This window comes from Neoarius graeffei, chromosome 4 (assembly GCF_027579695.1).
Source record: "Neoarius graeffei isolate fNeoGra1 chromosome 4, fNeoGra1.pri, whole genome shotgun sequence".
In the NCBI taxonomy this organism is placed as follows: Eukaryota; Metazoa; Chordata; class Actinopteri; order Siluriformes; family Ariidae; genus Neoarius; species Neoarius graeffei.
In genome coordinates, this window is record NC_083572.1 from 86,112,339 (window position 1) to 86,124,764 (window position 12,426).

The following is a 12,426-nucleotide window of genomic DNA, read 5'->3' on the forward strand; positions in this document are numbered from 1 at the left end:
GCTGCTATGCTTATTGAAACGCACTCAATAACTACAAAATATCTAAAAAATATTTAGATATAAAATTAACTTTATTTAACTAAACCACCCCTTGTATGCACAGTCTGTCTACCTCTGACAGATTTCTGTGAAAGCCTTTTCAGTTTGCGTGTTCCGTGTGTGTACGGAGTGTTTAAGCTTCTGATTGATTAGGGTTGTGGCCATACGGCTCACACTGTTGGAGCTGTCTGTCATGGCGTATTAGCAGTGATCGTGTGTGTTACAGTATGTCTCTCTCTGCATGTTTTAGGTATGCTCCAGAATGCCTGGTCCACTGTAAATTCTACAGAGCGTCAGATGTCTGGTCATTTGGAGTCACCATGTACGAGCTCCTGACCTACTGCGATACCTCATGCAGCCCCATGTCGGTAAGCAGTCTGTTAAACTTTGATGTGCCCAGGTTGAAGGATTCACAGCCCATGAGCTCATTAGGGGTGAAGAGTGAAGTCCAGATTTTACATCCCAACATTTTGAATATATATATATATATATATAAAAGTTTTCCGTCGTGTGACGGATTTCCGTCAGCTGAACTCTCCCAAGGCCAAATGTGAGGTCGGTGCTGATCCGAGGAGAATTAAAATGCCGGGTGGTTGGGTAGAGATTGGGTTATAACACTGATGTGTTGCAACACCATCAACTATCAGCAGGGTTTATTTAACTTCTTTTTTTGTTTTTGAGCCATGCTTTGTGTCGTTCATTTCCTATGTTTGATCATGTTTAAACGTTCGCTGTCTACGGTGCGGCATTAAAAAAACATGCGCTGTCAAAATTGGCAAAATACATTCCCATGTGCTTGGCGTGCTTGTGTCTGACCATTTCTGTTTTGTATTAAATTAAATCTTGCCAAAATGACTTAGTTCAAACCTGGACATATAGAAATAGAGCATGTTAAAAAATAAACCCCGGAAAGCCCGCTCCTCTGCTTCAGCCAGACTTGAAGACCCGACGGTGCAATGCTTGCAGACTGTCAGAAGTAATTAGACCTAAATTTATAGCTAACAAATCAGCAGACGCCCCAACAATTATTATTTTCGTTAGGCCAATGTGTAAGGTATGTTAGAGCCGTGCCTTATAGCCTACGTTATATCACAATTTAAAGGACGTTTGAGGAGTTGGAGGCTGCGAGCGCAATGATGTTCCGACATGCGCTAAACTTTATTCCCTGAAAATCATACACCAGCGTTCAATGCCCCAAACAGTCAAAATGTCTAGAAGACTACGGTTAAATAATAATCATAGCCTACTAAGTTAAATTACGTCAAAACATCTGTTTCTGGCCTATGAAATGATGGAGGAAAATGAGAATGAATGCAAAGTAGATAGCAGCCAACTTCATGCGATCTTTTAGGTAACTTAACACTCGTGTTGGCCACAATATTTCTCTTAATAAAATCTTGAATTGTTTTTGAAGTCGTATTCAACACAAAGTAAGGTCAAATTATAATTTTAATTTTAATATAAGCGAAGATCCAAACTTTTTTCTGTATTGACGTCGAGCATAGAGGAGCATGTCATTCTGGTTTCGGCAGCATGGATGCGCTTTACATGAAAGAAGGCACTGATGTGTCTGCCATCGATAAAGGTGTAAAAAACAAGTGGAGGTGGGCTTGGCTGTACGAAATAGGTGAAAACGGAAAGCCATTTAGTTCATGGTGCAAAAAACTAAACATTCCAGGCGCTTGCATTTGTGTGGTTTGCCACAAAAAATAATATATGGAAGCAATGGAAAGAGAGTGCAATAAATTGAATATATTAATCCATTAATTAATTGATAATAAAGTTATCAGTTCTAAGTTAACCATTCTCAGAATTTCATCGAAATCCACCCAAAACACCCCCCCCCCCGTAAATTTTCAGTCAAATAATTTTTTTTTGCTTTAATCCATGTGTGTGTGTGTGTGTGTGTGTGTGTGTATGTATATATATATATATATATATATATATATATATATATATATATTGCACTCTATATTTCAGTGTGCACATATTTATGCAGACATGACCTAAATGACGACTGAAAGACACTCAGCAGAGATGAAAGTCTTCCGGATTTACCCGGAAATCCGGATATTTGACAAAACTCTTGAAAATCTCCGGTTTCCCGAATGGAGAAATTTATTTTTGGGATTTTTCGCGTTCCTAGACGCGGCGTGATACTTCGCATCGTCCTTGCCTGGGCGCGGTCCTTAAATAGCCCAAACATAGTTCATTGATTAAAGACAGGTGTTCTTTGTTAACGGCACGCGTGCCGGAGCTCGTTAGGTGCGCACGCAAGGCGCGCCTTCAGGTGCACGAGCTAAGGCGTGCAGGACTGACACCGTTCTGCGCAAGCGCAACACAATCGCACTAGAAAGCATGTTCAAGCTGCCAGCGTAGCTGCAGTCTTTTTAGTTGCGAGTTACGAGTATTTCCTCTTGTGTTAATAATTCGCCATGTCAAAACAAGCAAAACTTTCCTCCTTCTTTTGACGTGAAGAGAGGTCAGCAATTTATTATATATATATTTTTTTCATCAAAGTTGCATTTTGTGGCTTCGAAGCTAAGTTTTAGTGCCGTTTCTAGAACACAACATCAAGAAAACGTGGGAGAAACAGCAATAATGGAAGAGCCGGTTTCTAAGCTGCCTAAAACTAGCAATGGTAATTTATTTTTTGTTACATGATGTACTCAGGCTGCCAGTCAGTGTGTGACACACACACACACCCTACACCCCTGATTTACATGAGAAATTTGTTATTCATTGGTGTGTTTAAATTTACAGACAATACGAACTAATGTAAACAATTGTCTTCAACTCGCATAAATCTGAATTGGAAATGTTTAGTTCACTTTAGCTTCTGCAAACGCACAACTCTACTAAAAGATTGATAAACGAGGCTCGATGTCCCCAATATTGAAACCTGAAAGCTTTAGAAACTCTTACAGACCTTTACTTTTTAACGGATTTTGCTGAGTTTACCTTCAACTGTCTGATTTTTTTCAAAGTAATGAACTGTGTAGCAGGAAAATCACTGCGTTTTCTAAATGCGCTCCTGAAAATTACTCATTAACTAGGGGAATTAAATTTGATATTTTTGACATGTTAATCATGAATGTACATGAAAGAAAAAGGCTTAAAAGTTATAACTTGTTTTAGTGAAAATAAGCACTAGAATGCAGGGTTTTGCGTGTTATGTTATTAAAATATTTTCGGGGGACGTTGCCCCCTCCCAATATCTTAGTTTGACTTTCAAAAGTTCAGGGTTTTTTTCTTTGCTCCACTTTCATCTCACTCAGAAATCTGAGTAATGGAGTATTGGAAGCATAATGCCAGTCATGTTGTTGTGACCAGCCTTAAAACAGCCTACATATGCACTTTTGGAGAGGTTTTGCAGCCAGTGATATTTTAAGGCAGTTTTGTTTGTAGGTTTCACTCTGAAAACATTATTGGGAAATTTCACCTGACTGACACCTGTCTCATAGACACACTTTTTTTGTACCACAGTACTGTTTAATTTTCAAATCTGATTGCCCGGAAGGTTTGGACTTATTTTCTATAACATCACAGTTTTGACAGTAGTGCCGGCTGTTTGTAAATGTTATAGCATAATTGATGACGGGAATGATTTACAACATTAAATGTAAACTATTAAAGGCATCCAGTGCCAAATCAAATACGCAGATCCAAATGATCCACTGTGGCGACACCTAATGAGAGCAGCTGAAAGAAGAGAACTATTAAAGGACAAAAATGTGTCTAGTTCTTTAATAAAAAATAATCATCATTGAAGAAGAACAACTTTATTCATCACACGCTTGTGAAATTCCTCTCTGCATTTAACCCATCTGTAGCAGTGAACACACACACACGTGAGCAATGAGCGCACACACATACCCAGAGCAGTGGGCAGCCGTGCTAACAGCGCCCGGGGAGCAGTTGGGAGTTAGGTGCCTCGCTCAAGCGCACCTCAGCCCAAGGCCATCCTGTATTAACCTAACCGCATGTCTTTGGACTGTGGAGGAAACCCACACAGACACGGCGAGAACATGCAAACTCCACACAGAAAAGCCCTCACCGGTCGCCGGGCTCGAACCCAGAACCTCCTTGCTGTGAGGCGACAGTGCTAACCACTAGGGCTGGATATCACCAGATACCTCACGATACGATACTATGGCGATATTTTGCTCACGATAACAATATTATCACGGTACAGCGATTCTGCGATAATCGATATATTGCAAGAAATTTCAACCACATCACGATATCTGTGTCACTGAAGAAAATCAGAATTAATTGACCACTGTAAAATTACATTTCACATACATAACTACACACTCTTGCCAGACATATATTTGTCTCTATTCCACTGCTGGCAAAACCAAGAGTTGCTTCACTACAACATACAGAAAATTCCCATTTCTGTGCTAGTATTATCAACTTTTCTGTAAGCATGGACACATCAGTGCTGCTTAACAAGCAGAATCAAATTGTTTTATGAAAACTTAAAACTTGCACTGCAGACTGCACATGCATTTCAGTGCTAACACTAATATCAATTTGTTCTTTGTAAACTTGAGAACATATACCTGAGAACATTTAACTTGTGCTTATTTTGCAGGAACAACACACTGTCTGAAACACATTGAAAAGTGCAGTGGGCATCTTAATTGGAGCATCTTAATTTAATTGGAGCGAAACAGGTTTTGCAAAGTGCATTCTCTTTGTCCGGCTCACTGTTTTTTTTTCTCCTTTCCTTTGGAATCCAAAGTGCCTCCAAACATCTGCCTTAAAGTTCGGCGGCGTCTCTAGGTTTATGTTAACAGCCATGCTTGCCTGTTTTTTTTCCCTCACTGCAACCGCCGGGGAAAAAAGAGAAGACGAAGAGTGCCTTGCAGTGAGGTAGCGGCACAGCGACACCTCGCGGAGCGGAGGTGCGGAAGTCGTACTGGATTTACAACCCGTCTGAAACATGATTTTATTATTTGAAAAAATATCGATATTCAAATTTTGAGTATCGATATTGAATCGGAAGACAAAGTATCGCGATATATCGCCGTATCGATATTTTTGCACACCCCTACTAACCACTACACCACCCATATTGCCGAATTGCTGTGATATAAGAGGGATAAAACACTTAGCGATGTGATGTTATTGGAACTTCAGTGCAACTTGTCAAGCCACATTTCCTGTGTCTGTAAAGAAACAATCACCCAAAGGCCCACATTTTATTCCTTTTCTCAGTAACGAACTGTCCAGTAAAGAATCTAAGCTTTGATCGAATGAAAGGTGTGAGAGTTATGTAGAGATTTGGTTGAACTCGGCCTTTCATGGAGTGAAACACTGCTCTACTGTCCATTGCTAATGAAAGAGCTTGTTGTTCAGCGAGACCGAGCGGAGGCTCACTCGCTCTCTGCCAGATGGTACCAGTCTGTGCCCAAGGTGGCAGATGTCTTGCCCAAAGTGTGTTCGCAGTGGTACCCACACAATCCCCTCTGGAGAAAGTATGGAGAGTGTTTTGTTTCTGAAAATAATATTGATTATTGAAAAAGTGCAGCAAAGCTGGCAGACAGATGAAGTCTCGTTTATCATTTGACACCCAGCTAAAGTTCTGTTCTGTCCCTATCAGGTCTTCCTCAAAATGATTGGACCAACCCAAGGCCAGATGACCGTCACCAGATTGGTCAGGGTTCTGGAGGAGGGGAAACGATTGCCTAAGCCAGAGATCTGCTCAGACAAGGTAAAACATTTACCACACACAGATCAGCCGGTGTAGGAGGACTATGAAATGCAGAAATGTTGAAAGAGAGACGTCCTCAGTCGTGTCTCTGTTGCTTCGGATCAGTCAGATGGCAATGTGTGTATATTTTGCAATTAAAAATCTCATCTCATCTCATTATCTCTAGCCGCTTTATCCTGTTCTACAGGGTCGCAGGCAAGCTGGAGCCTATCCCAGCTGACTACGGGCGAAAGGCGGGGTACACCCTGGACAAGTCGCCAGGTCATCACAGGGCTGACACATAGACACAGACAACCATTCACACTCACATTCACACCTACGGTCAATTTAGAGTCACCAGTTAACCTAACCTGCATGTCTTTGGACTGTGGGGGAAACCGGAGCACCCAGAGGAAACCCACGCGGACACGGGGAGAACATGCAAACTCCGCACAGAAAGGCCCTCGCCGGCCACGGGGATCGAACCCGGACCTTCTTGCTGTGAGGCGACAGCGCTAACCACTACACCACCGTGCCGTCTGCAATTAAAAATAACAGTTTAAAAAAGTAATAATTTTTATTTTTGAAGAGATTATTATTTAGTATTTCATTCTCATTCCACAGCACACAGTAAGTCATTCTTACAAACCAGACATGCACTTTTTAAGTGTTCACAATGACCAAGATATTTTAAATGGAAAAAAAAAACAGTTAGATTTTTAAAAAGGAAATTCATCAAGACTGCTGCTCATCACAGCATCCTGCAGTGATGCTCTGAATTTTTGTTTTTTTTTTTTTCCCCTGATGCAGTGGAAACCTTGTGAAATTGAGTTTTTTTTTTTTTTTTTTTTTTATAACTCACACTAAGGACAGTTCAACGTCAGGTCAAGTGTCAAAGCCCAAAAAGCTCTGGATGAAAAACAGCATAAAGGAAATTGTCAGTGCTGAGCCCTTTTAAAAACGTATATTTTATTTAATTTATTTATGATACATTGCCAGAAATAGCCATCTGGCTTAGTGTAAAGGGCTGTGATGTGGGGGAAAAAAAAAAGACGAAAGTTGTGCAAATATTTAACACCATTGTGTCATGTGTTTGAGGGTGAATGGCCTTCAGTTGTACCAAAGTGCAATCTTCTGTGTAAATTACAACACAGTCATAGAAATGTGGCACAGAAAAATAACACACACACATTTTCTTTTTTTTCTTTTTTTTTTTTTAAAAAAAAAACAACTTTTTATTTCAGTTAGTTTATACATGGTGTCCAAAAAGTCAGAAACCGATGCATTATGTTCAGTAAAATCCCCCCAAACAAGCGCAGCGGCTGAGAAGCTGCACGGAGCGTAAGGGTGAACATGTAGCACATATGCTGTAAATAATAAATACACAGTTATGTACAGTATATGTAGTTTTCCTGTCAGTCATTGGTCCCTGATTTTTCAGACAACCTGCAGATTAAAGATCATTTTATTATATTTTATTTTAATGCATCAGATTTTTGATAAGGGTAGTTCTTCGGTAATGAAATTACACTCAGTAAAATGTAGTAACTTTTTTAGTTGCAGTACTCAAGATAATGGTATTAAAGCTAGACCACCTTTCAGATTTTTCAAGTCTAGGTCATAAAAAGAATTTTCCCCGACACCCAATTATTTTTGTTTAGTGGAGCGAAAGCTACTGAATTCAAATCACAGACTTCCAATTTTATTAGGGCTTTTAAAAAAAATAGAACAATTAATGAATTTAGGGCCACATGGCCTGAAATGCTCCGCTATTTTTTCCTGCTTCACCATGACCCAATACAAGATACTACGTCATGCATGATGTGGTGGGCTTTCCCTGTTCGCACAAGGCATTGTGGGGTACAAATCTGAAACAGGAGAGAACAACAGAGGACGTGAGTGTGCGAATGAAACGTGAAAGACCGACTACAGTAACGGAAAGCGAGAAGAAAAGACGTTATGTTTTATACGAAGGAAAGGAAACGCAGGACCAAACTAATAAATAATAGGCAGTCAGCGAGCACCTCGGTGCGATCAGCTGTTCGTTTAGCGACGGAATGATGGAACTGTCAGTGCACGGTCAAAAGTAAACGTGCGCATGCACAGACACACGGACTTCCTCTGTCTGCCTGACTGCGCAAAGTGAGCGATTTCATGCACATTATTTGCTCGGGAATCTCCTCAAATTAAATAACGTCCCGGCCACAGAATGGCCTGATATTTTGTGAGATATTACAGAAATTAACATATATCATCACAATGACCAAATTTCAGACGGAACTAAATTTCACCGATTTTATGAACTCGAAAGGCCGTCTAGCTTTAAATACAAATTTTCCACACTGTATGGGGTGTCTTTTGACCTTAAAGGGGAACAGAGGGCAATATATCGAGTAAATATAACAATAAAACACATTAACGAACCTTATTCAAGACTTGCAAAAGTTTTTTGTTCTAAGGTTGGAAAGTTATAGTGTTTTGAAAGTAGCTCGAGCAAACTATTTCCGCAGTTTGAACAGCCCGCCATGATATTAATTTTATCCAATCAGAATGCACGTTCATTTTCTCTGCGTAACACTCATGACGTATGTATGTGCCCAGTTGTGTTGGCTCATTGAGGTTGGGAATAGCACGTGTGAAATACCTGTTTCTGCCTCTTGCGACGATTTCACAAGTCCACGGGTGGCGCCTATCTCATTGCAGCAAATAAATTCTGCTGGACTCGTGAGCAACTCCACGTTACATTTTCCGCACGAGCACCACGCCGTGTCACCTGCACGCAGACGCTCTGCCCCACGCTCGCCATGCCCATGGTCAGCATCAGTCTCATCCAGGCCTGGCACCGTGGGGGGGGCGAATGGGGGCGTCGCCCTCTCGTGGCTACAGCCCCGCCCCCTCAATGGAGACTCAGATCACTTAATTGTTTTCTTAATTGTTATTGTGGGTGTATGTGTGAAATGCTGACACAGCCGCGCACACACAGACCTGTGATAAGGACAGGGGGAGGGGTCGTGCGGGCGGGCGGGCGGGGGGTTTACATGTAGTCTACACTTACAAGTGCACTGTCTCTGCAATATGCAGTCAGTTTACGGGAGTAGTCTTTCCCCCACCGAATTAAACGAATTCAATCACAATATTGTGAATCCATTTTCTTTCTTTGTAGGCTAAGTTTATCTCCGTTTATGTCGGTGTATGTGTTCATATATGGTCCGCTTTGTGCACAAATAGCGTAAGAATATGTGTCGTTGACGTCACCCTCCATGCAGCGGGGGCGAAAATTCATCACTTCAGAGTGTTTTGTCCCCTACACGCCTAAACTGGGATCGCGGATTAAGTGGTTAGCGTTGACTCGGTGCGAGTCAGGAAGGCTATTACTGGTGCAGCCGCGGGGTCTGTTGATTTTTTTAAATTATGATTTTGGCTGCCGAGCCAAGTACCTTAGACTTGCATTGACGTTTTGTTTTCATGCCGCGGAGCTATTTGTATGTATTTTAAATGTAAAGGACTTGCCTGTAGGTTTGTGTGTGTTGTTTTATGTTTGGCATCTTTCCGGTTGTAACGCGTGTCTGTGAGAAAATCGGAGGGGAGGGTTAACAGGTGGGCACGGGGGTTGATAAAGCGCAACTGCCCTGGTAATATGTCACATGATTTTCCCGGACTAAAGCAACCTTCGGGGCCGTGGTTTTGTGGTTGGCGCAGTTAATTGTTTGAAACACGTTGTCAGGGGGGCGTCGTGGCTCAGGTGGATAAGGCGCCATACCATAAATCCGGGGACCCGGGTTCGATTCCGACCCGAAGTCATTTCCCGATCCCTCCCCGTCTCTCTCTCCCACTCATTTCCTGTCCCTGTCTCTACACTGTCCTATCCAATAAAGGTGAAAAAAGCCCCCAAAAATATCTTTAAAAAAAAGAAACACGTTGTCAGACCGCCATCACTACTACACACTATATGAAAAATATTTGCCCCCTTGCGATTTCTAATTGCCCCCTTAGTAAACTGTTCCTGGCGCCGGGCCTGGTCTCATCCTTGCCGTCATCCGAGTTTTCTTCTCTTATTTCATCACCGGAGTCGAGAGTACCTCTCCTAGGTTCAAACTGGTACCCTTCTAAGCCATAACCTGCTTGCAGTGTGTCTTGTGGGATCTCTTCGTATGATTCGACAGAGCTGTCGCTTTCACTTGATGCGCCCGACGCCATGATTACACGCTTCTCTCCTCTATTTCGGAGAGTTCCGCTAGTGCAGTGGGTAGCGCTGACGTCACGGTCTTTTAAAAATGGCGACTCTTGTGCGGTTTAGCGTATAAAGTATTATATTTACAATTACCAAGATATTTCGTTGTTTTCTAGTATATAAATTTGATGGAATACTTAAGAATACGTTACTTTGTCACATCAACAACTGTATATATTATATTTGGTACCCCTTTAAAAAAAAAGCATCGAAAAATTGACCATGTTTAACTCTGAACGCAAAACCTTTTACAAGGAAAGAAAAACCAGTAACGGAATTGCGTCAGAAAAGAAACTGAACTTTCATTTCTTAAAATTTAAACCAAGATTTTTCTGAAGCGACGTCGCTATAATTGATGATTTTTAAATATGGTTTTCAGTCCATTTTGCCTTGGATTCTATGCTTTAGCATTATCACTGAGCTGACAAGTTCAGGCAATGTTAATAATTTCTTAATTTTGGCCTCTCTGCTGAAGAATTACCCCTTACATCTCTTTTTTGTTTCAGGTGTACGCTTTAATGAGGCGGTGCTGGGAGAGCACACCTGACAAAAGGATCGACTTCAAAGGTCTCATCGCTGCTTTTCAGCAAATGCTCGGTGACGGCATGTAACCATGGAAATCGGCTGCATTACACACTCCACCTGCCTGAACCAGAGACAGTGCAAGGGATCGCAACGGTCAACTTTTTTTTTAATGCAAAGCAGACTTGAGGAGAACATTTTCCACCGATTTGTCCAGAAGGAGCTTTCACACGTTGTGTTCTGTTGTTTTCCTCACATACTGTGCGCGCGCCACGGTATTACCACAGAGTGCCGTCACGATGCAAAGTGACATCATCAGTCAACCACAGGGCACGAAGCAGCACCTACATCACTCGCGACGACTTTGCAAGCATGAGCCTACACCTCCAGGCTGTCTGTTCTGTTAAACGTAACCCTGCACCAAATCCTCTACCCAGATCAGTGTCTGCGCCGAATTTATTTGTGTTCAAATGCCATTTTATATTCTTAATGTACTTTTTGAAACTATCGTGCATACACAGCTATTTGTTCTACAGTTTCCGCAGTGCGAGTTCGCGTATTCATGCAATGCAGGATGTTGTTTGCTGAAGTGTGTCAGTGCATGTCACATGTCCAGCGAGAGAAAGAACAGCTACAGGAAGTGAGCGCTGCCACAAGGTAGATTTGCGAAGTCAGTTTTGCAGCTGGCACTTCTGCACGGAGACACAGGGTTGGGAGAACGTTCCTCCTTTTCCACGGAACGTTCTGGAACAGCACTTGGTCCTGTGGTTTCATATGATTTTTATTTCTCAGGCAGTTCCCTTTTCTCTTCAGCCAATGAAAAGGACATGAAGCTTGGAATGCGGAAAGCAGTATTTTTTGAGGGACATTAAACGCCTACAGTAGGCACTAGAGGACAGTAGAGATTACAGAATGTCACCTTATTTACCGTATATCTAGTAAGACATGTATTCTTGCTCAAATCTTACATAAACTAAAAGAGCGTTTTAAATCTGGAAACGGATGAGCCTGAATATTTTATCAATCATTTGTATCTACAGAAATTAAAAGCAAAATATATATCAGGGCCAGTATGCATTGTTAAAGATGTATTCTCGTTGTAAGTGAACTATTTTCTCATCTTCTGGGTAAATGTTTCGTTTTTATTTTCTGTTGTTAGAGTGCATTGTGTAAATATTCATTCAGTTTGTCCTTTCTGCTAACGCTGACACACTGCAAGGCAACAGTACAGGGCTGCGTGAAAGGCAACAAGATGGCGTAGTGTGGGAGAGAAACTCAGCAGGGAACAGACAGGCAGCACAGCTCCTTCTCTTTATTGCGGAATGTAAAACAATTCTTTATGCTCAAAAAAAAAGAAAGGAAAAACTATTTTTTTTTCTCCAGAATAAGACATAGTATCCAATAAAGAAAAAAATGTACATAAATAGACTATAAGTTAAATTGACTTATTTTCTTTACTACTATTTAAAACGTATAACACACACAGCTCAGACCTACTAAAAAGGGTGGAAAAAAGGATTTAAAAGGTACAGAGGAGTAAAGGCATGCTTAAATTCCACCGTACCTAAAAATAGCTTAGTCACAGAAAGCAATATCAATATAATTTGGATATAAAATATTGCAAAATCTGAATTCCAGGTGAGAAAAAATTAATTACTGAATTTTTATATATATATATATATATATATATATATATATATATAATATATCTCAAAATGATAAGAAATACAACAAGTCTAATGGATGAACTTTACATTCAACATGAACAGGCACAGCAGAAACCCCCTCATCTACTAATCAACAACCTCAACTAGACTTCTAAAGCGCAGGGGCCGACTGTAAAGCCTTCACGCACTGGTGCTGACAGCAGGTGTAGTGTGTGAGAATGGCAGCGTAACCAGTAAGTAAGCTCTGTGACGAGGTAAGTACAGTA

General features: G+C 41.1%; 1 protein-coding gene across 1 annotated transcript in view; it reads left to right on the forward strand.

The window, feature by feature from the left end:
• Positions 1-11,917, forward strand: part of jak1 (Janus kinase 1) — a 112,843-nt gene extending 100,926 nt beyond the window's left edge. The window contains exons 22-24 of the mRNA XM_060919926.1: positions 290-407; positions 5,651-5,761; positions 10,478-11,917. Of these exons, the coding sequence (XP_060775909.1) occupies positions 290-407; positions 5,651-5,761; positions 10,478-10,582 (334 nt within the window). The 3' untranslated portion in view covers positions 10,583-11,917. The remainder of the gene's footprint in view (positions 1-289; positions 408-5,650; positions 5,762-10,477) is intronic.
• The last annotated feature ends 509 nt before the right edge of the window (positions 11,918-12,426 follow it).